Source organism: Panulirus ornatus, chromosome 23 (genome assembly GCF_036320965.1).
Source record: "Panulirus ornatus isolate Po-2019 chromosome 23, ASM3632096v1, whole genome shotgun sequence".
Taxonomy (NCBI): Eukaryota; Metazoa; Arthropoda; class Malacostraca; order Decapoda; family Palinuridae; genus Panulirus; species Panulirus ornatus.
Window position 1 is genome coordinate 13,514,137 of NC_092246.1, and position 26,787 is coordinate 13,540,923.

A 26,787-nucleotide genomic window follows, 5' to 3' on the forward strand; every position below is an offset into this window, starting at 1 on the left:
GGTGTGCTGGAAATGAGATGTTTGAGGACAATATGTGGTGTGAGGTGGTTTGATCGAGTAAGTAATGTAATGGTAAGAGAGATGTGTGGAAATAAAAAGAGCATGGTTGAGAGAGCAGAAGAGGGTGTTTTGAAATGGTTTGGGCACATGGAGAGAATGAGTGAGGAAAGATTGACCAAGAGGATATATGTGTCGGAGGTGGAGGGAACGAGGAAAAGTGGGAGACCAAATTGGAGGTGGAAAGATGGAGTGAAAAAGATTTTGAGTGATCGGGGCCTGAACATGCAGGAGGGTGAAAGGCGGGCAAGGAATAGAGTGAATTGGAACGATGTGGTATACCGGGGTGGACGTTCTGTCAATGGATTGAACCAGGGCATGTGAAGCGTCTGGGGTAAACCATGGAAAGTCCTGTGGGGTCTGGATGCGGAAAGGGAGCTGTGGTTTCGGTGCATTATTACATGACAGCTAGAGACTGAGTGTGAACGAATGGGGCCTTTGTTGTCTTTTCCTAGCGCTACCTCGCACACAAGAGGGGGGAGGATTTGTTATTCCATATGTGGCGAGGTGGCGATGGGAATAGATAAAGGCAGACAGTATGAATCATGTACATTTGTATATATGTATACGTCTGTGTGTGTCTATGTATGTGTACATTGAGATGTATAGGTATGTATATTTGCATATATATATATATATATATATATATATATATATATATATATATATATATATATATATATATATATATATATATACTGTATGTATATGAACCTTTTCTTCCCTTAGGAGTTGGAGATGAGCGTGTGAGGCCGTACCGACGGTGTCTCTACTGCAACAATGGAGAGATGGGCGTCCAGCTTTACCATCAGCTTAACATGTCTTCCCACGTCCGCTGGCGCGACATCCTCTTCTCTGGTGCGTCGTCAATGATTTGTTTACTTTCAGCGGGTTTTGTCTCAGGCTTACAGAACTCCTGTCTTCATGAGGGAGTGTGCTACACAGTACACATCCTGCCTCTCCTTATATCTACAAAGTAACCTCGTATAATGATCTCTTCCTCTCTCTTCATTCTTGATTCATTAAGCAGAGTAGCTACTTGTAAGAAAAGACAGGATAAGATTATGCTAAAGTTCTTACATAATGCTTTGCACTGATCTCCTCAGCAGAATGTAAATTAGAGCGACCATCTGCCAAATGTCGTTCATCATCTATATTCAATTGTACATATCCCTCCTACAGTTAAGAGAGGCCATGCCAGTCGATAGCTGTCCGGGGACATAGACTTCACTACCAGGCCAGTGAGCTTTCTAGGGGTTGGTACATAATCGATGTATATACTTCCCTATGTGAACAATTTCACCATTGTGCACCCGAGAGTTGAACCCAGTTGACCACCAATGGTTTACAACAGTCCAATCTTGATTTGCTATCTACAGCTCCAGGGCCCCACTCATTCACTCTGGGCCTGTACGGGACGACCTGTCTCCACCAACGGGTCCACTGTGAGTGGGTGGAGCTCAGGGACTGCAGATAGCAGTTCTCATCACATAGGTTAAATTTAACTCATCGGTCTACAAGTGATTACGTCATCGTTCTCGGTGGCCCGGGTTCAACTCTAAGACGCGTAGTGATAAAATTGTTTACATTGATTCACATGTGAACATCAAATGTTATGACATACCATATATATATATATATATTTATATATATATATATATATATATATATATATATATATATATATATATATATATATATATATATATATATATATATATATATATATATATATATATATATATATATATATATATATATATATATATATATATATATATATATATATATATATATATATATATATATATATATATATATATATATATATATATATATATATATATATATATATATATATATGATAACGATTTACGGCTGGTCGCTGAGGATTCGAACCCAGGTCCTACCGCGAGACTGGCAGGTATTCTACCATTGAACTACGAGGCAACAATAGTTGCCAAGCTCAGACCCATGGTTTGTCCATCATAACCTCAGCCACATCTCTTGCCCTAAGAGGCTGAAGGAGACCTCTTGCCCATACAGTCTCGCAAGTAGCATCAAATCAGACTCCTAACACTAAGGTAAAGTTCATATCTCTATATCATGTACTGGATACATGGAAGAGATGATAAGATCTACATCTGGAAGCCGTGGAATCGAACCTTGGTCCTACCGAGTGACTCACATGGAAGCATGTCCCTCTTTCTTTCAGGTCACGAGATGTGACGTGGGGATCTCATGGACCATTGGTTTGTCTGAGATGGAAAGCTTCTGTGATTCAATCAAAAACTCTCTAGACGCCTACAATGTAGCTTACATATCTGACTGTCTGCACGAATGCTGTGAATTTTGTTCTCGTAATTATATTGTAATGACCGCTACTACGTCTTTGAGCAGCAGACTCACAGTGCATCTGCAAGATGGAGTAACCAAACTCCACATGGAAAGGGATCACAGTACAACCCTCACATGTCACCAGTGTGTGGACAGTACGAAAATTCTGAAACACTGCAGCAGTAATAGCAAATTACAGAGGCAGTTTTTATCAAGGATTTTCTCCCTTGCTTAACAATCAGCAAATGGTTCACGTCAGAAGCTAGGGATTATCTGGCCCCATCGACCATCAAAGGGGATTGTACGTTGGGCCTCAAACAACTGATCTCACAATTGACGTATGATTACTTTCATCTCTCGGTCTTCATCCGTCATGGAGCACACAACTGTCTCCAACGTCTTACATTTTCTTTCTTTGTGTATATCATGAATTGTGCTTTCGAGATTTTGTAAAATGCATGTCTGATGACGCCCAGGGGCGGAAGCTCATTAAAGTCTTTTCTGAAATACTTTCAAAGTAGCGATTGGGGAGTTTCTTTATTAGCTTTCTCAGACACAACGAGCATGAGTTTAGAAATGAAGAAAGATAAAAAAGAAATACAATAATGATAATTTTGTTATGCTCTTCTATGAGGTACGTCTGTAAGAAAATAATCTGCCCAAGGGCACTTATGTGTATATAGATATATACATATATAAGCAGTCTTACCACTGAAGCGCTCGAGAGTAGAAACCAGAACAGAGAACAGCAGTCGGACAGCGCACCACCGATGGGAGAAAAACTTGCCAATCTGGAAGCGCTATTTGTCCCATCGTACAGACAAGCATTAAGTGGGCAGGACACTGTAGCGATGGATGGCAGTTCCAGTGGTAGATTTTTGTCCCATCGTTGGTCCAGTGGTACGCTGTTCGCCTGCGATTTTAAGCCTAGATTCGACTCTTGGTAAAATTGTTTAGATTTATTTACATGTTCTGATTTTATGTATATATATATATATATATATATATATATATATATATATATATATATATATATATATATATATATATATATATATATATATATATATATATATATATATGTATATATATATATATATATATATATGTATATATATATATTTTTTTTTCTTTTTTTTTTAGCTTTGTCGCTGTCTCCCGCGTTTGCGAGGTAGCGCAAGGAAACAGACGAAAGAAATGGCCCAACCCACCCCCATACACATGTATATACATACACGTCCACACACGCAAATATACATACCTACACAGCTTTCCATGGTTTACCCCAGACACTTCACATGCCCTGATTCAATCCACTGACAGCACGTCAACCCCGGTATACCACATCGATCCAATTCACTCTATTCCTTGCCCTCCTTTCACCCTCCTGCATGTTCAGGCCCCGATCACACAAAATCTTTTTCACTTCATCTTTCCACCTCCAATTTGGTCTCCCCCCTCTCCTCGTTCCCTCCACCTCCGACACATATATCCTCTTGGTCAATCTTTCCTCACTCATTCTCTCCATGTGCCCAAACCATTTCAAAACACCCTCTTCTGCTCTGTCAACCACGCTCTTTTTATTTCCACACATCTCTCTCTTACCCTTACGTTACTTACTCGACCAAACCACCTCACACCACACATTGTCCTCAAACATCTCATTTCCAGCACATCCACCCTCCTGCGCACAACTCTATCCATACAAAATTGTTGGAACCACTATTCCTTCAAACATACCCATTTTTGCTTTCCGAGATAATGTTCTCGACTTCCACACATTCTTCAAGGCTCCCAGGATTTTCGCCCCCTCCCCTATGATCCACTTCCGCTTCCATGGTTCCATCCGCTGCCAGATCCACTCCCAGATATCTAAAACACTTTACTTCCTCCAGTTTTTCTACATTCAAACTTAGCTCTCAATTGACTTGACCCTCAACCCTACTGTACCTAAAAACCTTGCTCTATTCACATTTACTCTTAACTTTCTTCTTTCACACACTTTACCAAACTCAGTCACCAGCTTCTGCAGTTTCTCACATGAATCAGCCACAAGCGCTGTATCATCAGCGAACAACAACTGACTCACTTCCCAAGCTCTTTCATCCACAACAGACTTCATACTTGCCCCTCTTTCCAAAACTCTTGCATTCACCTCCCTAACAACCCCATCCATAAACAAATTAAACAACCAAGGAGACATCACACACCCATGCCGGACACCTACATTCACTGAGAACCAATCACTTTCCTCTCTTCCTACACATACACATGCCTTACATCCTCGATAAAAACTTTTCACTGCTTCTAGCAACTTGCCTCCCACACCATATATTCTTAATTCCTTCCACAGAGCATCTCTATCAACTCTATCATATGCCTTCTCCAGATCCATAAATGCTACATACAAATACATTTGCTTTTCTAAATATTTCTCACATACATTCTTGAAAGCAAGCACCTGATCCACACATCCTCTACCACTTCTGAAATCACACTGCTCTTCCCCAATCTGATGCTCTGTACATGCCTTCACCCTCTCAATCAATACCCTCCCATATAATTTACCAGGAATACTCAACAAACTTATACCTCTGAAATTTGAGCACTCACTCTTATCCCCTTTGCCTTTGTACAATGGCACTATGCACGCATTCCGCCAATCCTCAGGCACCTCACCATGAGTCATATTTACATTAAATAACCTTACCAACCAGTCAATAATACAGTCACCCCCTTTTTTAATAAATTCCACTGCAATACCATCCAAACCTGCTGCCTTGCCGGCTTTCATCTTCCGCAAAGCTTTTACTACCTCTTCTCTGTTTACCAAATTATTTTCCCTAACCCTCTCACTTTGCACACCGCCTCGACCAAAACACCCTATATCTGCCACTCTATCATATATATATATATATATATATATATATATATATATATATTTTTTTTTTTTTTTTTTCATACGATTCGCCATTTCCCGCATTTGCGAGGTAGCGTTAAGAACAGAGGACTGGGCCTTAGAGGGAAAATCCTCACCTGGCCCCCTTCTCTGTTCCTTCTTTTGGAAAATTAAAAAAAAAACGAGAGGGGAGGATTTCCAGCCACCCGCTCCCTCCCCTTTTAGTCGCCTTCTACGACACGCAGGGAATACGTGGGAAGTATTCTTTCTCCCCTATCCCCAGGGATATATATATATATATATATATATATATATATATTTTTTTTTTTCTTTCTTTCTTTTAAACTATCTGCCACTTCCCGCATTAGCGAGGTAGCGTTAAGAACAGAGGACTGGGCCTTTGTGGAATGTCCTCACCTGGCCCCCCTCTGTTCCTTCTTTTGGAAAATTAAAAAAAAAAGAAAAAAAAAACGAGAGGGGAGGATTTCCAGCCTCCTGCTCCCTCCCCTTTTAGTCGCCTTCTACGACACGCAGGGAATACGTGGGAAGTATTCTTCATCCCCTATCCCCAGGGATAATATATATATATATATATATATATATATATATATATATATATATATATATATATATATATATATATATATATATATATACCTCCCTCCTCATGTGTGCGAGGTAGCGCTAGGAAAAGACAACAAAGACCACATTCGTTCACACTCGGTCTCTAGCTTTCATGTATGATGCACCGAAACCATAGCTCCCTTTCCACATCCAGGCCCCACAAAACATTCCATGGTTTACCCCAGACGCTTTACATACCCTAGTTCAATCCAATGACAGCACGTCGACCCCGGTATACCACATCGTTCCAGTTCACCCTATTCCTCGTACACCTTTCACACTCTTGCATGTTCAGGCCCTGATCACTCAAAATCTTTTTCACTCCATCTTTCCACCTCTAATTTGGCCTCCCACTTCTCGCTCCTTCCACCTCTGACACATATATCCTCTTTGTCAATGTTTCCTCACTCATTCTCTCCACGTGACCAAACCATTTCAAAACACACTCTTATGCTCTCTCAACCACACTCTTTTTACTACCACACATCTCTCTTACCCTTTTTATTGCTTACTCAATCGAACCACCTCACACTACATATTGTCCTTAAACACCTCATTTCCAACACATCCAGCCTCCTCCGCACAACTTTATCTATAGCCCACGCCTCGCAACCATATGGCATTGCTGGAACCACTATTCCTTCAAACATCCCCATTTTTGCTTTCCGAGATAATGTTCTCGCCTTCCACACATTTTTCAACGCTTCCAGAACTTTCGCCCCCTTCCCCACCCTGTGACTCACTTATGCTTCCATGGTTCCATTCACTGTCAAATCCACTCCCAGACATCTAAAACACTTCACTTCCCCTAGTTTTTCTTCATTCAAACTTACCACCCAATTGACTTGTCCCTCAACCTTACTGTACCTAATTACCTTGCTCTTATTCACATTCACTCTCAGCTTTCTTCTTTTACACACTTTACCAAACTCAGTCACCAGCTTCTGCAGTTTCTCACCCGAATCGGCCACCAGGGCTGTATCATCAGCGAACAACAACTGACTCACTTCCCAATCTCTTTTATCCACAACAGACTGCGTCCTTGCCCCTCTTTCCAAAACTCTTGCATTCATCTCCCTAACAACCCCACACATAAACAAATTAAGCAACCATGGAGACAGCACTCACCCCTGCCGCAAACCAACAGTCAATGAGAACCAATCACTTTCCTCTCTTCCTACTCGTATACATGCCTTACATCCTCGATAGAAACTTTTCACTGCTTCTAACAACTTGCCTCCCACACCACATATTCTTAATACCTTTCACAGAGCATCTCTATCAACTCTATCATATGCGTTCTCCAGATCCATGAATGCTACATACACACACACACACACACACATATATATATATATATATATATATATATATATATATATATATATATATATATATATATATATATATATATATATATATATATATATATATATATATATATATATATATATATATATATACTAATATATATATATATATATATATATATATATATATATATATATATATATATATATATATATATATATATATATATATATATATATATATATATATATATATATATATACACAAATAGGAACACTGGTGAAAGGGGGGCACGTGGAAGCGGTAACAGGTAAGAGTTAGGTGAGGAGAAAGAATACTTCCCACGTATTCCCTGCGTGTCGTAGAAGGCGACTAAAAGGGAAGGGAGCGGGGTGCTGGAAATCCTCCCCTCTCGTTTTTTTTTAATTTTCCAAAAGAAGGAACAGAGAAGGGGGCCAGGTGAGGATATTCCCTCAAAGGCCCAGTCCTTTGTTCTTAACGCTACCTCGCTATCGCGGGAAATGGCGAATAGTATGAAAAAAAAAAATATATATATATATATATATATATATATATATATATATATATATATATATTAGAAATCCTAACTAATCAGACAATAATACAGTTACCCCCTTTCCTAAAAGAATTTTACCATCTCTTCTCTCTTCACTTTCTATAACTCTCACATTTCGCATACCTCAACGTACCAAAATATCCTGCTTCAACCACCCTATCATCAGACCTATTCATAAGTCCTTTAATATACTCTCCTCATCACCTCCTCACCTAACTCTTACCTGTTACCGCTTCCACGTGCGCCCCTTTCACCACTGTTCCTATATGTGTTTTTTTTTCATTACAGTAGCAACCACTTTCCAAAACATCTTATTCTCAATGAGGTTTACGGATACTAGCTCATCCCAACTCTCATATGCAGTCTTATTCAAACCCCTGCACCTTCTTCGCAACCTCTTGCCGCGTTATCTTGTACATCTCCCATTCATTTGCACTCCCTTCCTGTAAGTACCGGCCATATACCTCACTTTTCTCTTTTTCTAGCAACTTGATTTCGTCATTCCATCACTCACCCTTTTTCACTTACCCACGTCCCACCTCCTGCATGCCACACACTCCTTTAGCACCTGCCAGCACTAATCCCTAGATACCTCCCATTTGTCACCCACTCCCCTTACTTCGTTTACTCTCACCTGTTGCCATTCTACATCCAGTCTCTCCTTCTATTCTTTAACACACTTCTTGATTCCAAACTCACATTCCTCTTTTTTTACGTTGGAGGCTCCAGTCACGGACAAGAGTCCACTTCAAGGTCAGGCCTCAATTGAAATATAGAGAGAATTATGACAGGGAAAAAAGAAGAGTCAGTGGAAAGTATTAACGAACTTTGGAATAAATGAAAAACTTCTCTTTTGAAATGTGCCAATGTGGGAAAGTCACGAGAAGGTAGAGCGTTCCAGAGCTTCGAAGTACAAGGAAAGGAACAGTTATCAAAACGGCTCACCCTTGAGTTGTTAACAGCTCCACAGTAGTCATATCACGCAGCAGCTTGCCAAGTTTTGCGTGGTCTAGCTAATGGTGGAGGCACACAAACAGCAAGCGGTCGGGAGCTAAAACTATACTAATACTTATGTAAGAGTGAAGGTTAACTGCCATTGCCGCGAAAGGCAAGAGGGTCAAGTTTTGACGCTAGCGTGGGAGAGCCAATTTAAGTCGGACCGCTTTCGATTCAACTCTGCCAAGTAAGGATGCAGAGCTGAACCACCCTAGATGTGAGGTGCAGTACATCGTACATGGACGAATCAATCCTTTATACAAACGGAGCAGCTGTTCAGAAGAAAAGAAATCTCACCTAAACAGTACTTCCAGTTTCTTAAAGGCAGACTTAGCTAGTGCCGTAAAATGGGGTGACCTAGAAAAAACGGTGCTACAGTAACACTAAGCATGTTCATTGATTCTGGAAGAAAGTGGACAATGTGCAAAGAGAAGAGAGCAAATGGGAACATCGGTAAAGGGAGCAAAAGGGGAAGTAGTGGCGATGAAATGAGGAGATGGAGTAAGTATACTGAAGGAATGTTAAATGTGTTTGATTAGAGAGTGGCAGATGTGGGGTGATTTGATCGGGTTGATATGCGAAGTGAGAGTCATGGAGAGTGGTTTGGGGAAGAGAGAAGTGGTGAATGCCATGCGAAAGAAAAAATGCGACGGGGTAGTTTGAGTGAATGCTATTGCTATTGAACTTATTAGGAAAAGGGGGGTGACTGCGTAGTTGATTGTTTGGTAATGATTTTCAGTGTAAATATAGACCATAGTGAGGTGCCTGAGGCTGGGTGGAATATTCGTATGGTGCTAATGTATAAAGGCAAAGGGAATAAAGGTGAGTGTTCAAACAACAGAGATATAAGATTGTTGAGTATACTTGGTAAGTTGTATGGGAGGGTATTGATTGAGAATGTGAAGGCATTTACAGAGCATTAGACTGGGGAGGCGCAGTGTGGTTTCAGAAGTGGTGGAGGATGTGTGGATCAGATGTATGCTTTAAAGAATGTGTAAGAAATACTTAAAAAGAAAACAGCTGGAATTGTATTTGGCATTTATGGATATGGAAGATATATGATAGAGATGAGAGAGATGCTATATGGAAAGTATTGAAAATATATGGTGTAGGAGGCAAACTGCTAGAGGCAGTGAGAAGTTTTCATCAGAGGTGTAAAAGCATGTGTAAAAGTACGAAAAGAGAAGAGTGACTGGTTCCAAGTGAAAGTTGATCTGCGGCATTGGTGTATGATGTCACAATGGTTGTTTAATTTGTTTATGGATGGGGTGGCTAGGGAAACAAATGCAAGAGTTTTGGAGAGAGGGGCGAGTATGTAGTACGTTGGGGAAGAGAAAGCTTGGGAAGTGAGTCAGTTTTTGTTCGCCAATGATACATCACCCGTGGCTGATTGGAGTGAGGAGCTGTAGAGATAGTGACTGAGTTTGAAAGCGCGTGTGAAAGAGGAAAGTTGAGAGTGAACGTGAATCAAGCAATGTTATTAGGTTCAGCAGAGCTGAGGGACAAATTAATTGAAGTACGGGTCTGAACGGAGGAAAAATGGAGGAAGTGAAGTGTTTCAGATATCTGTGGGTGGACATGGCAGCTATTGGAACCATGGAAGCGGAAGTGAGTCGTAGGGTAGAGGAAGGGGTGAAAGTTCTGGGTGAAAGTATTGAAGCACGTGTATAAAGAGAGAACATAATCTAGGAGGGCAGGAATAGGAATTTTTCTAGGAATAGTGGTCCCATCGATATGGCCAATAGATAAGGCTATGCGTAGGAGGATGGATATGTTGGAAATGAAATGTTTGAGAACAGTATGTAGTATGAGGCGTTTTATCGAGTAAGTAAGGACAGGGAATTGTGATAAAACTGACTATTTTTCGAAAATCTCTCTCCAAAATTTCAGACAAGCTTCAGAACCTCATGGGCCACACGTTGCAGGTAGTGACCAAAAGCTACTTCCCCTTCATCGACTACCAGCATAACAGCTCACATCCTGACGGCCCGCTCTCTCCCTTGGATGCTCTTGATACTCGTATTCTAAACGCCTTCGCTGCTCGCCTTAACTTCACGTAATTTTTTATTCACTTTCTGTCTTATCTTAGTTCATCATGAACAACGGTCAGTTCAATATCAAAACAAACTGTATGAAACTCTGTCGTGATCAAAAATGCTCCAAATTCAGATTAAAGAAAAAGCATGAAAAATAGAAATTTGAGATTGAAACAGCTGCCGTTATAAGTGAGGAATTTCATTGACACTGAAGTAGATAAACGGTATCACATCTTTAGACTGTGGGGGAAAAAGATTTAGGAAACATTAAGATCTTATGAGGCAGCTCTTCTGCCGTACATCCAGATATCTAACACCAGAGTAACCCATTAAGCATTTGATATAGGCTACTGTTAACCAAGATCTTTGTGAAGCAAAAGCATTTGATTTTATCTTGCTTACAGAGTACGTACGTAACATAAATATCTTATTCATTAAACGCAAACCGCATTACAACACCGAGTCTTTTTAAATAGAATTCATGATGACTAAAGAGACGTATAACAGAATGTAGTCAGTGATGCAATCTATTGCTATACCTACAGTTACGAAATGCGAGAGCCGTGGGATAAGACGTGGGGTGTTCCCCTGACTGGTGGCAACTGGTCCGGCATCGTGGGGACCCTCCAGCACCACCAGGCAGACTTCTCCCTCAACCTGACGCCATCAGCACCAAGGATGAAGGTCATATCCCACTCCTGCATCTACACTTATGATCCTTTGCTCATACTATCTTTAAGACCTCGGCCTTTACCGAGGCACCTGGCTCTCACGAGGCCATTCTTAGGTAACGTACAAAGTTTTTGATTCTCTTTCCCTGTTTACATGCGGCGTTAATACTGGGGAGTAGAAACTCTCTTAGTAGTATACTATTTTAGCAAGATCACACGTAGGGTTCAAAATGCACGACAAAGATTGAGTTTTTCCTGTTGAGGTGTTTGCTTGACGACGTCATATATTGCGTTGATCCAATAAAGAGTATTTCTGTGTCCTCCACAAGAATTCCTGTTGTGGCAGATCAAGTTATATGGTATATTGTTGATGGAGTAAGAACGGAAAGATAGAAGTCCATGATGTTCACAGTGAGGAAGTCATCTCCATAGTAAAGTCAAATCCTTGAGTAAAAAAGTAAGTATCTTCGACATGTCTTCATCTTTACTTGCCATGGTGACCCATTAGGTGTCCTCCATACCTCACTCACTATTCATCATCCCAAGCTACTTCAACATGTAAATACTCCTCCCGCCTCAGTATTTCTGCCATATAACTCTTCGTTTCTACCTGGCTTGTCTCTCATTTCTGCCACACGTGCACCCTCGTTTAGGCATTCTTCCTGCTTTATATCCTTGAACCAACTCCTTGTCATTTGCCTCGAGTACTACATCTATTTTCCACCTCATCACTCTCACCATCCTCGCTCATTACTGAAACCTTCGGAAATCATCCCTCACTTCATACACTCAGCTGTTCTGTCACCATATGACGGAAACGAACTAAGTTATTACAAGAAAGTGTTTAGATGTTATAGTCTTACATTCAATATTTCAGGGGAAAACTTGTAGATAAATTAGAGAGACGGAAGAAAATATGAAAACCTTACATTTTCTTCCTTCACAACCGTCTAATGAGTTTCAGTACCTCTGCTAAGAACGTTTTCTCTTGTCACATCTTCCTTTCTCGAACTTATCTACAAGTTTTCCCCTGAAATATTGAATATAAGACTATAGCATTTAGACTGTTTATTGTAATATCTAAATTCGTTTTATCAATATCACTACTTCCTCAACACTCATCTTATGCACTGCATTTCTTCCAGTCTCCGTGGGTGACTTGTCTTATTCTAATTTCTTTTTGTTAGTTGAGATGGCACGGGCAATTGCTGCCCAAATAAAGTCCATCTCTCTCTGTCTCTCTCACTCTCTCTCTCTCTCTCTCTAAACACACACACACACACACACACACACACACACACACACACACACACACACACACACACAGACACACACGCACACACACACACGTATATATGTATATTTTTTTTTTTTTTTTTTTTTTTGCTTTGTCGCTGTCTCCCGCGTTTGCGAGGTAGCGCAAGGAAACAGACGAAAGAAATGGCCCAACCCACCCCCATACACATGTATATACATACGTCCACACACGCAAATATACATACCTACACAGCTTTCCATGGTTTACCCCAGACGCTTCACATGCCTTGATTCAATCCACTGACAGCACGTCAACCCCGGTATACCACATCGCTCCAATTCACTCTATTCCTTGCCCTCCTTTCACCCTCCTGCATGTTCAGGCCCCGATCACACAAAATCTTTTTCACTCCATCTTTCCACCTCCAATTTGGTCTCCCTCTTCTCCTCGTTCCCTCCACCTCCGGCACATATATCCTCTTGGTCAATCTTTCCTCACTCATTCTCTCCATGTGCCCGAACCATTTCAAAACACCCTCTTCTGCTCTCTCAACCACGCTCTTTTTATTTCCACACATCTCTCTTACCCTTACGTTACTTACTCGATCAAACCACCTCACACCACATATTGTCCTCAAACATCTCATTTCCAGGACATCCATCCTCCTGCGCACAACTCTATCCATAGCCCACGTCTCGCAACCATACAACATTGTTGGAACCACTATTCCTTCAAACATACCCATTTTTGCTTTCCGAGATAATGTTCTCGACTTCCACACATTCTTCAAGGCTCCCAGAATTTTCGCCCCCTCCCCCACCCTATGATCCACTTCCGCTTCCATGGTTCCATCCGCTGCCAGATCCACTCCCAGATATCTAAAACACTTCAATTCCTCCAGTTTTTCTCCATTCAAGCTCACTTCCCAATTGACTTGACCCTCAACCCTACTGTACCTAATAACCTTGCTCTTATTCACATTTACTCTTAACTTTCTTCTTTCACACACTTTACCAAACTCAGTCACCAGCTTCTGCAGTTTCTCACATGAATCAGCCACCAGCGCTGTATCATCAGCGAACAACAACTGACTCACTTCCCAAGCTCTCTCATCCCCAACAGACTTCATACTTGCCCCTCTTTCCAAAACTCTTGCATTCACCTCCCTAACAACCCCATCCATAAACAAATTAAACAACCATGGAGACATCACACACCCCTGCCGCAAACCTATATATATATATATATATATATATATATATATATATATATATATATATATATATATATATATCCCTGGGGATAGGGGAGAAAGAATACTTCCCACGTATTCCCTGCGTGTCGTAGAATGCGACTAAAAGGGGATGGAGTCGGGGGGCTGGAAATCCTCCCCTCTCGTTTTTTTTTTCATTTTCCAAAAGAAGGAACAGAGAAGGGGGCCAGGTGAGGATTTCCCTCAAAGGCCCAGTCCTCTGTTCTTAACGCTACCTCGCTGATGCGGGATATGGCGAATAGTATGAAAGAAAGAAAGATATATTTATCTATTTTTTTAGGATCAGTAATTTCCCGCATTTGCGAGGTAGCGTTAAGAACAGAGGACTGAGCCTGAAGAGGGAATATCCGCACTTGGCCCCGCTCTCTGTGCCTTTTTCTTCTTTTTTTTAGAAAAGTAGAAAACGGGAGGGGAGGATTTCCAGCCCCCCCACCCCTCACCCTCCTGTTTTAGTCGCTTTTTACGACACGCTGGAAATAAGTGGGAAGTATTCTTTCTCCCCTATCCTCAGGGATAATATAAATATAGGGGAGGTGATAACAAGAAAAGGTGATGTGAGAAGGAGATGGAGTGAGTATTTTGAAGGTTTGTTGAATGTGTTTGATGATAGAGTGGCAGATATAGGGTGTTTTGGTCGAGGTGGTGTGCAAAGTGAGAGGGCTAGGGAAAATGATTTGGTAAACAGAGAAAAGGTAGTAAAAGCTTTGCGGAAGATGAAAGCCGGCAAGGCAGCGGGTTTGGATGGTATTGCAGTGGAATTTATTAAAAAAGGGGGTGACTGTTTTGTTGACTGGTTGGTAAGGTTATTTAATGTATGTATGTATTATGGTGAGGTGCCTGAGGATTGGCGATATGCTTGCATAGTGCCATTGTACAAAGGCAAATGGGATAAGAGTGAGTGCTCAAATTACAGAGGTATAAGTTTGATGAGTATTCCTGGTAAATTATATGGGAGGGTATTGATTGAGAGGGTGAAGACATGTACAGAGCATCAGATTGGGGAAGAGCAGTGTGGTTTCAGAAGTGGTAGAGGATGTGTGGATCAGGTGTTTGCTTTGAAGAATATATGTGAGAAATACTTAGAAAAGCAAGTGGATTTGTATGTAGCATTTATGGATCTGGAAAAAGCATATGATAGAGTTGTTAGAGATGCTCTGTGGAAGGTATTAAGAATATTGGTGTGGGAGGCAAGTTGTTAGAAGCAGTGAAAAGTTTTTATCGCGGATATAAGGCATGTGTACGTGTAGGAAGAGAGGAAAGTGATTGGTTCTCAGTGAATGTAGGTTTGCGGCAGGGGTGTGTGATGTCTCCATGGTTGTTTGATTTGTTTATGGAAGGGATTGTTAGGGAGGTGAATGCAAGACTTTTGGAAAGAGCTGCAAGTATGCAGTCTGTTGTGGATGAGAGTGCTTGGGAAGTAAGTCAGTTGTTGTTCGCTGATGATACAGCGCTGGTGGCTGATTCATGTGAGAAACTGCAGAAGCTGGTGACTGAGATTGGTAAAGTGTGTGAAAGAAGAACGCTGAGAGTAAATGTGAATAAGAGCAAGGTTATTAGGTACAGTAGGGTTGAGGGTCAAGTCAATTGGGAGGTAAGTTTGAATGGAGGAAAACTGGAGGAAGTAAAGTGTTTTAGATATCTGGGAGTGGATTTGGCAGCGGATGGAACCATGGAAACGGAAGTGAATCATAGGGTGGGGGAGGGGGCGAAAATTCTGGGAGCCTTGAAGAATGTGTGGAAGTCGAGAACATTATCTCGGAAAGCAAAAACGGGTATGTTTGAAGGAATAGTGGTTCCAACAATATTGTATGGTTGCGAGGCGTGGGCTATGGATAGAGTTGTGCGCATGAGGGTGGATGTGCTGGAAATGAGATGTTTGAGGACAATGTGTGGTGTGAGATGGTTTGATCGAGTAAGTAATGTAAGGGTAAGAGAGATGTGTGGAAATAAAAAGAGTGTGGTTGAGAGAGCAGAAGAGGGTGTTTTGAAATGGTTTGGGCACATGGAGAGAATGAGTGAGGAAAGATTGACCAAGAGGATATATGTGTCGGAGGTGGAGGGAACGAGGAGAAGTAGGAGACCAAATTGGAGGTGGAAAGATGGAGTGAAAAAGATTTTGAGTGAAAGGCGGGCAAGGAATAGATTGAATTGGATCTATGTGGTATACCGGGGTTGACGCGCTGTCAGTGGATTGAATTAGGGCATGTGAAGCGTCTGGGGTAAACCATGGAAAGTTGTGTGGGGTCTGGATGTGGAAAGGGAGCTGTGGTTTCGGGCATTATTGCATGACAGCTAGAGACTGAGTGTGAACGAATGGGGCCTTTGTTGTCTTTTCCTAGCGCTACCTCGCATACATGAGGGGGGAGAGGGATGGTATTCCATGTGTGGCCAGGTGGCGATGGAAATGAATAAAGGCAGACACTGTGAATTGTGTGCATGGGTATATATATATGTGTCTGTGTGTGTATATATACGTGTACATTGAGATGTATAGGCATGTATATTTGCGTGTGTGGACGTGTATATATATACATGTGTATGGGAGTGGGTTGGGCCATTTCTTTCGTCTGTTTTCTTGCGCTTCCTCGCAAACGCGGGAGACAGCGACAAAGCAAAATAAATAAAATAAGTAATAAATATATATATATATATATATATATATATATATATATATATATATATATATATATGTTTTTGTATATATATTTATATATATATATATATATATATATATATATATATATATATATATATATATATATATATATATATATATATATATATATATATATATATATATATATATATTTTTCTTTTTCTTTCTTTTAAACTATTCGCCATTTCCCGCGTTAGCGAGGTAGCGTTAAGAACAGAGGACTGGGCCTTTTTTTAGAATAACCTCACCTGGCCCCCTCTGTTCCTTCTTTTGAAAAAAAAAAAAAAAAAAACACTAGAGGGGAGGATTTCCAGCCCCCCGCTCCCTCCCTTTTTAGTCGCCTTCTACAACACGCAGGGAATACGTGGGAAGTATTCTTAATCCCCTATCCCCAGGAGATATTCAGCAGGCCAAAACTTGAACATTTTTCTTAAACTTTGTTCACCACAATAAAAGCTGCATAGATAAATAATAGGGGACAGCAACAAAAATAGTAACCAAATTAAGAAATGTGAGTTATGGGAAAGGCGAAAAGCCTAGGATTTGTCCACCATGGAAGAAAGAAGAGTAAGAGGTAACCTGATTACAACCAGTTTGATGATGTTATCAGTGAACAGTTCTTCGAAAGATGCAAAGATAGAACAACTATATACCATAACAAGAAACTGAGCAAGAAACTTGTCGGAAAGACTGTACAGTGCTATTTTTGCCGAGTATTGAGAGATGTAGATGATTCAAAAAATCAGTCATGAGAGTGATTATGGACAATACATCAGCTTAAAAAGTTGTATGATTATAAGGTTCACAACATGAAGTCCCATCAGAGGAAAACAGCATCCCCTTCAGTACAAACAGGTAGGAGACGAAAAAGATAAAGGTGAATGTTTCAAACTTGTAAGGTAAAGCTTTAAGAGATACAGCCCCACAAGTACATAATTCTCACACTGTATATTACAAGACAAATTAGTCACTACATTCAAAACAACTACATACACACACACACATAAGCAAGAGTAGGTACAAACAAATGAGTTGAAACAGTGAATGGTGACTGTACACAAAAGTTTAAAAAGTTATACAATGGAAAAAATTTAAGATATGGTCCCATAAGTGTACAGTTCCCTCCGATACCATACACTTAGGTAATCATAATCATAAAAAAAGCCAATAACCATACAAAAATTTATAAACATATCTCATGAAAGTCAAGAACATAAATGAACAGACTACAGAAGTGAAATATTGCTGTTAACCATACATAGGCCAATATATGCCACATGCCAAAGTGCCCACGATCAGTGACCTCATGCTCCCTGTGTCTTTCTTCTCTCTCTCTCTCCCTTTGTCTATCTTTCATGAAGTTCATTCATTGACAGAACTTTGTGCTGCACTAATATCTGACTGTGACTGCATATTAATCTTCCTTTGAAATGCCAATAAAAAAGATATGTAGCTACTGTTTCAATTTCACATAGAATATCTTGTGGCATTATCTTTTTCTTTCTTTCAAACTATTCGCCATTTCCCGCATTAGCAAGGTAGCGTTAAGAACAGAGGACTGGGCCTTTGAGGGAATATCCTCACCTGGCCCCCTTCTCTGTTCCTTCTTTTGGAAAATTAAAAAAAAAAAAAAAAAAAAAAAAAAAACGAGAGGGGAGGATTTCCAGCCCCCCGCTCCCTCCCCTTTTAGTCGCCTTCTACGACAGGCAGGGAATACGTGGGAAGTATTCTTTCTCCCCTATCCCCAGGGATTATATATATATATATATATATATATATATATATATATATATATATATATATATATATATATATATGTTTTTGTATATATATTTATATATATATATATATATATATATATATATATATATATATATATATATATATATATATATATATATATATATATATATATATATATATATATATATATATATATATATATATATATATATATATATATATATATATACATATATACATATATATATATATATATATATATATATATATATATATATATATATATATATATATATATATATATATATATATATATATATATATACATATATACATATATATATATATATATATATATATATATATATATATATATATATATATATATATATATATATATATATATATATATATATATATATTCTTTTCTTTCTTTTAAACTATTTGCCATTTCCCGCGTTAGTGAGGTAGCGTTAGAACAGAGGACTGGGCCTTTTTTGGAATATCCTCACCTGGCCCCCTCTGTTCCTTCTTTTGGAAAATTAAAAAAAAAAATGAGAGGGGAGGATTTCCAGCCCCCCGCTCCCTCCCCTTTTAGTCGCCTTCTACGACACGCAGGGAATACGTGGAAAGTATTCTTAATATATATATATATATATATATATATATATATATATATATATATATATATATATATATATATAATCATCCCTGGGGATAGGGGAGAAAGAATACTTTCCGCGTATTCCCTGCGTGTCGTAGAAAGCTACTAAAAGGGGAGGGAGCGGGGGGCTGGAAATCTTCCCCTATGGTTTTTAATTTTCCAAATGAAGGAACAGAGAAGGGGGCCAGGTGAGGATGTTCCCTCATAGGACCAGTCCTCTTTTGTAAACGCTACCTTGCTAACGCGGGAAATGGCGAATAGTTTGAAAGAAAAGATATATATATATATATATATATATATATATATATATATATATATATATATATATATATATATATATATATATATATCCGCTCGGATACCCATTTTGTCGACCAGCCCAACCCTTAAGCCTGGATGAACAGATGGGTTGACTGGAGAACGACTGCCACAACTTAGATTCGAACCTATGTGCTCGACCCTGTGCAACCCATGAATGCGTCATGGTCTGGAACGCTGACCGCTACACCACATAGTATTCTTTAAGGCCAGGAATCTTACACGAAGAAATGAAACCCGTTTGCGCTTGGTTTACAACCCGTAGACTGAAAGTGCTCTGAGCCCGGCTAGCTGAACTGTGGGCAAACTATTTCCTAGTTAGTTACACTTACTCGACTGTAAAAAAAAAAAGACAAGAAAATCGCAAGAAAAAGGTTCTTTTTTGTCTCTTACATGTAAGATACAGCAATGTGCCGTAATATCCACCTACGTCACTGAACTTTTCGTCTAATTTCCTCGGTCTATATCAACGTAAGCAATAAGATGATTTCCGGAACTAGAGAACATTATATGAAGTTTCGTAACAGTTGCCCTAACACTTTGTCATTTTACTGCCGAACATGTGGGAGGCCATAGTCTGGTAAAGGAAATCTCACTTTGAAGAATATCAGGGAGATCTTTAAGGTGGACTTTATCTCTTTCTTTCCACAGTCCGTAGAAAACTTAATGTTTTCCCATTCATTATACAAATCAATGTATCTTACTCTCAGCAATTCATATCCAGATATAGGATCCCTAAAATCAGTTCGTAACAAAATAGAATTTCATGTCCATTCACCGTAGTGGCGCCGACATGACTTATTTTTCACAAACTTATTTGTTGTCTCAAGTTACTCGCCAGAGCCTGCAGGTAAGCAGAGCTTAAATATTGATAGTTCCATAATGTGTCTATTGAATATATATAACCTCTCCTACTGTGGGTGTGAATTGGTAGATAAGATCGCAAAGTGCATCATGACCGGACAACGTTAATTACATTCTGCAGTTCGCACACTTACTGCCCTACATGACTTAGGAGAACAAACTCACTGAGTGCTTGAAGTATATATGAGCTTCCTGCCCTTAGAGAAATATCTTAAATTTCACAAATGTCATCATTCTCTAAATCTCCTTTGTATTTCTATTATGTTTCCTCATTCACTCTCAGTGGTAAGGTATCTCCTCAGTTACTACAATCGATTGATGGAGTAGCATAACAGTATCTTCCTAATGTTAGAAAAGTACAATTTCTTCCTTCCTTCTCTCCAGGAGAAGTTTGGATAACGATCATCATCTGCACATCAGTGTCTGGTGTCATCCTGTGGCTCCTGCAGAAAGGATGGTCTTGGGTGTCGGGTCAACGCAGCATCAGATTTCCTCCTGCCATTTTCCACAGCTGGGGATTGTTGCTGGAGGAGCCCTCCACTTACAACCCTAGCAACGTCAGTGGCCAAGTAGGGATACTGTCAGGTTTCAGCATTAACCAAAGACATTAAGACATACACTAATGGACATATGACCACTTGTGGGCTCCTTAAAGATAGTTTGCTCTCCATGTAGGTCTGAACCAGGATAGTTTGGTACCACAACTGCACATGCCAAAAGCAATTTCATACAGAACATTTAGATAGATTTGCTGCCTGAAAAGCAACCTCACATGGGTAAACCAATGGGGATAATATAACGGCCTAAAGATACGGCTTATAAGACTATATTCGTGTACCAGGACTATGGGATCACATACCCGTAGTGCTCTTAGAAGTATAGACATTTTTATAGACGACTTATGTATCAAGAAATAATGAATATAACACTCAAGGTTGGTAGGCTTCCTGTAGATTGTAAAGGACAAATGACGAGATTCTCACAATATCACCACATCAAGAAAGGACAGTTTGCCTTCTTTTTCTCACTCAATCTTGAATTCAATGTTGGGGTGGATGTGAACAAAGCTTACTGGTAAGTTAGGTAGAAATTTTATGCTTCTTGTACCAAATAATGTGACAAATAAGGATAAGTCTAAGTGTTTAGTGTTGCCCTATCCACCCGATTTAGCTAGTCTAAGACGTAAAAAAACAGTGCTTGTAATGTTGCCTTCAGGTACAATAACGCTATCAGTAAGACCTTAATAAAAAGTAGGCCAAAGAATGCAACAGCTGGGAGTGTTTACACCGTCAAATGCAAATGGATGTGGAAAGGGAGCTGTGGTTTCGGTGCATTATACATGACAGGCAGAGACTGTGTGTGAACGAATGTTGCCTTTGTTATCATTTCCTAGCACTAACTCTCGCGAGTGCAGGGGGGAAGCGGTGTCATTTCATGTGACGGGGTGGCGACGGAAATAAATAAAGGCAGAAAATATAAATTATATACATGTGTATATGCATATATATCTGTGCATGTATATATATGTATACGTTGAAATGTAGAGGAATGTATATATATGTGTACGTTGAAATGTATAGGCATGTATATACGAGTGAACGTTGAAATATATATATATATATATATATATATATATGTGTATATATATATATATATATATATATATATATATATATATATATATATATATATATATATATATATATATATATATATATATATATATATATATATATATATATATATATAAATATATATATATATATATATATATATATATATATATATATATATATATATATATATATATATATATATATATATATATATATATATATATATATATATATATATATCCCTGGGGATAGGGGAGAAAGAATATTTCCCACGTATTTCCTGCGTGTCGTAGAAGGCGACTAAATGGGAGGGAGCGGATGGCTGGAAATCCTCCCCTCTCTTGTTTTTTTTTTAATTTTCCAAAATAAGGAACAGAGAAGGGGGTCAGGTGAGGATATCCCACAAAGGCCCAGTCCTCTGTTCTTAACGCTACCTCGCTAACGCAGGAAATGGCGAATAGTTTAAAAGAAAAGAAAAAACAATATATATATATATATATATATCGCCTTCTGCGACACGCGGGGGGTGCGTGGGGGGAGTTCTTTCTCCCCTGTCCCCAGGGATATATGTGTATATATATATATATATATATATATATATATATATATATATATATATATATATATATATATATATATGTGATTATTACATGGGGGTGCACTTGGGAACTTTTCGTGTTTCGTTTTCCCCGTGGACTCATGGGAATATATATATATATATATATATGTGTATTGTCCCTGGGGATGGGGGAGAGAGAATGCTTCCCACGTGTTCCCTGCGTGTCGTGGAGGGCGACTGGGGGGGGAGGGAGCGGGGGGCTGGAAATCTTCCCCTCTCGTTTTTTTTTTTTTTTTTTTTTTTTTTTAATTTTCCAAAACAAGGAACAGAGAAGGGGGCCAGGTGAGGATATTCCCTCCAAGGCCCAGTCCTCTGTTCTTAACGCTACCTCGCTAACGCGGGAAATGGCGAATAGTTTGAAAGAAAGAAAAAAATATATATATATATATATATATATATATATATATATATAAATATATATATAAATGTATATATATATAAAAAGATATCTTATGGAGGCTAAGGTGAAGATTTGTATGGGTTTTCAGAAAAGAAGAGTGAATGTTGGGGAGAAGAAGGTGGTGAGAGTAAGTGAGCTTGGGAAGGAGACTTGTGTGAGGAAGTACCAGGAGAGACTGAGTACAGAATGGAAAAAGGTGAGAACAATGGAAGTAAGGGGAGTGGGGGAGGAATGGGATGTATTTAGGAAATCAGTGATGGATTGCGCAAAAGATGCTTGTGGCATGAGAATAGTGGGAGGTGGGTTTATTAGAAAGGGTAGTGAGTGGTGGGATGAAGAAGTAAGAGTATTAGTGAAAGAGAAAAGAGAGGCATTTGGACGATTTTTGCAGGGAAAAAATGCAATTGAGTGGGAGATGTATAAAAGAAAGAGACAGGAGGTCAAGAGAAAGGTGCAAGAGGTGAAAAAAAGGGCAAATGAGAGTTGGGGTGAGAGAGTATTATTAAATTTCAGGGAGAATAAAAAGATGTTCTGGAAGGAGGTAAATAAAGTGCGTAAGACAAGGGAGCAAATGGGAACTTCAGTGAAGGGCGCAAATGGGGAGGTGATAACAAGTAGTGGTGATGTGAGAAGGAGATGGAGTGAGTATTTTGAAGGTTTGTTGATTGTGTTTGATGATAGAGTGGCAGATATAGGGTGTTTTGGTCGAGGTGGTGTGCAAAGTGAGAGGGTTAGGGAAAATGACTTGGTAAACAGAGAAGAGGTAGTGAAAGCTTTGCGGAAGATGAAAGCCGGCAAGGCAACAGGTTTGGATGGTATTACAGTGGAATTTATTAAAAAAGGGGGTGACTGTATTGTTGACTGGTTGGTAAGGTTATTTAATGTATGTATGACTCATGGTGAGGTGCCTGAGGATTGGCGGAATGCGTGCATAGTGCCATTGTACAAAGGCAAAGGGGATAAGAGTGAGTGCTCAAATTAAAGATGTATAAGTTTGTTGAGTATTCCTGGTAAATTATATGGGAGGGTATTGATTGAGAGGGTGAAGGCATGTACAGAGCATCAGATTGGGGAAGAGCAGTGTGGTTTCAGAAGTGGTAGAGGATGTGTGGATCAGGTGTTTGCTTTGAAGAATGTGTGTGAGAAATACTTAGAAAAGCAAATGGATTTGTATGTAGCATTTATGGATCTGCAGAAGGCATATGATAGAGTTGATAGAGATGCTCTGTGGAAGGTATTAAGAATATATGGTGTGGGAGGCAAGTTGTTAGAAGCAGTGAAAAGTTTTTATCGAGGATGTAAGGCATGTGTACGTGTAGGAAGAGAGGAAAGTGATTGGTTCTCAGTGAATGTAGGTTTGCGGCAGGGGTGTGTGATGTCTCCATGGTTGTTTAATTTGTTTATGGATGGGGTTGTTAGGGAGGTGAATGCAAGAGTTTTGGAAAGAGGGGCAAGTATGAAGTCTGTTGGGGATGAGAGAGCTTGGGAAGTGAGTCAGTTGTTGTTCGCTGATGATACAGCGCTGGTGGCTGATTCATGTGAGAAACTGCAGAAGCTGGTGACTGAGTTTGGTAAAGTGTGTGAAAGAAGAAAGTTAAGAGTAAATGTGAATAAGAGCAAGGTTATTAGGTACAGTAGGGTTGAGGGTCAAGTCAATTGGGAGGTGAGTTTGAATGGAGAAAAACTGAAGGAAGTGAAGTGTTATAGATATCTGGGAGTGGATCTGGCAGCGGATGGAACCATGGAAGTGGGAAAGGATCATAGGGTGGGGGAGGGGGCGAAAATTCTGGGAGCCTTGAAGAATGTTTGGAAGTCGAGAACATTATCTCGGAAAGCAAAAATGGGTATGTTTGAAGGAATAGTGGTTCCAACAATGTTGTACGGTTGCGAGGCGTGGGCTATGGATAGAGTTGTGCGCAGGAGGATGGATGTGCTGGAAATGAGATGTTTGAGGACAATGTGTGGTGTGAGGTGATTTGATCGAGTAAGTAACGTAAGGGTAAGAGAGATGTGTGGAAATAAAAAGAGCGTGGTTGAGAGAGCAGAAGAGGGTGTTTTGAAATGGTTTGGGCACATGGAGAGAATGAGTGAGGAAAGATTGACCAAGAGGATATATGTGTCGGAGGTGGAGGGAACGGGGAGAAGAGGGAGACCAAATTGGAGGTGGAAAGATGGAGTGAAAAAGATTTTGTGTGATCGTTGCCTGAACATGCAGGAGGGTGAAAGGAGGGCAAGTAATAGAGTGAATTGGAGCGATGTGGTATACTGGGGTCGACGTGCTGTCAGTGGATTGAATCAAGGCATGTGAAGCGTCTGGGGAAAACCATGGAAAGCTGTGTAGGTATGTATATTTGCGTGTGTGGACGTATGTATATACATGTGTATGGGGGTGGGTTTGGCCATTTCTTTCGTCTGTTTCCTTGCGCTACCTCGCAAACGCGGGAGACAGCGACAAAGCAAAAAAAAAAAAAAATATATATATACATATTTCATACATACATATTCGCCATTTCCCGCATTAGCGAGGTAGAGTTAAGAACAGAGGAGTGAGTCTTTGAGGGAATATCCTCATTTGGCTCCCTTATCTGTTCCTTCTTTTGCAAAATTAAAAACGGAATAGGAGGATTTCCAGTGCCCCGCTCAATCCCCGTTTAGTCGCCTACAACGACACGCAGGGAATGCTTGGGAAGTATTCTTTCTCCGCTATCCCTATGGATAATATATATATATATATATATATATATATATATATATATTCTAATATTATACTTTGTCGCTGTCTCCCGCGTTAGCGAGATAGCACAAGGAAAGAGACGAAAGAATGGCCCTACCCACCCACATACACATGTGTATACATACATATCCACACACGCACATACATATCTATATATCTCAACGTATATATATATATATATATATATATATATATATATATATATATATATATATATATATATATATATATATATATATATATACTGAACAAGATTGACCAAGAGAATATTTGTTTCGAAGGTGGAGGGAACGAGGAGAAGTGGGAGACCAAATTGGAGGTGGAAAGATGGAGTGAAAAAGATTTTGAGTGATCGGGGCCTGAACATGCAGGAGGGTGAAAGGAGGGCAAGGAATAGCGTGAATTGGATCGATGTGGTATACCGGGGTTGACGTGCTGTCAGTGGATTGAATCAGGGCATGTGAAGCGTTTAAGGTAAACAATAGGAAGTTGTGTGGGGCCTGGATGTGGAAAGGGATCTGTGGTTTCGGGCATTATTGCATGACAGCTAGAGACTGAGGGTGAACGAATGGGGCCTTTGTTGTCTTTTCCTAGCGCTACCTCGCACACATGAAGGGGGAGGGGGATGGTATTCCATGTGTGGCGAGGTGGCGATGGAAATGAATAAAGGCAGTGTGAATTGTGTGCATGGGTGTATATGTATGCGTCTGTGTGTGTATATATATGTGTACATTGAGATATATAGTTATGTATATTTGCGTGTGTGGACGTGTATGTATATACGTGGATGGGGGTGGGTTGGGCCATTTCTTTCGTCTGTTTCCTTGCGCTACCTCGCAAACGCGGGAGGCAGCGACAAAGCAAAATAAAAGATAATATATATATATATATATATATATATATATATATATATATATATATATATATATATATATATATTTTTTTTTTTTTGCTTTGTCGCTGTCTCCCGCTTTTGCGAGGTAGCGCAAGGAAACAGACGAAAGAAATGGCCAAACCCACCCCCATACACATGTATATACATACGTCCACACACGCAAATATACATACCTACACAGCTTTCCATGGTTTACCCCAGACGCTTCACATGCCCCGATTCAATCCACTGACAGCACG

General features: G+C 39.7%; 1 protein-coding gene across 1 annotated transcript in view; it reads left to right on the forward strand.

Moving 5' to 3' along the window:
* The first annotated feature begins 845 nt into the window (after nucleotides 1–845).
* LOC139756947 (glutamate receptor-like) overlaps nucleotides 846–26,787 on the forward strand; it is a 42,843-nt gene continuing 16,901 nt past the window's right edge. The window contains exons 1-4 of the mRNA XM_071676890.1: nucleotides 846–915; nucleotides 10,692–10,857; nucleotides 11,383–11,624; nucleotides 20,669–20,853. Coding sequence (XP_071532991.1) covers nucleotides 846–915; nucleotides 10,692–10,857; nucleotides 11,383–11,624; nucleotides 20,669–20,853 — 663 coding nt within the window. The remainder of the gene's footprint in view (nucleotides 916–10,691; nucleotides 10,858–11,382; nucleotides 11,625–20,668; nucleotides 20,854–26,787) is intronic.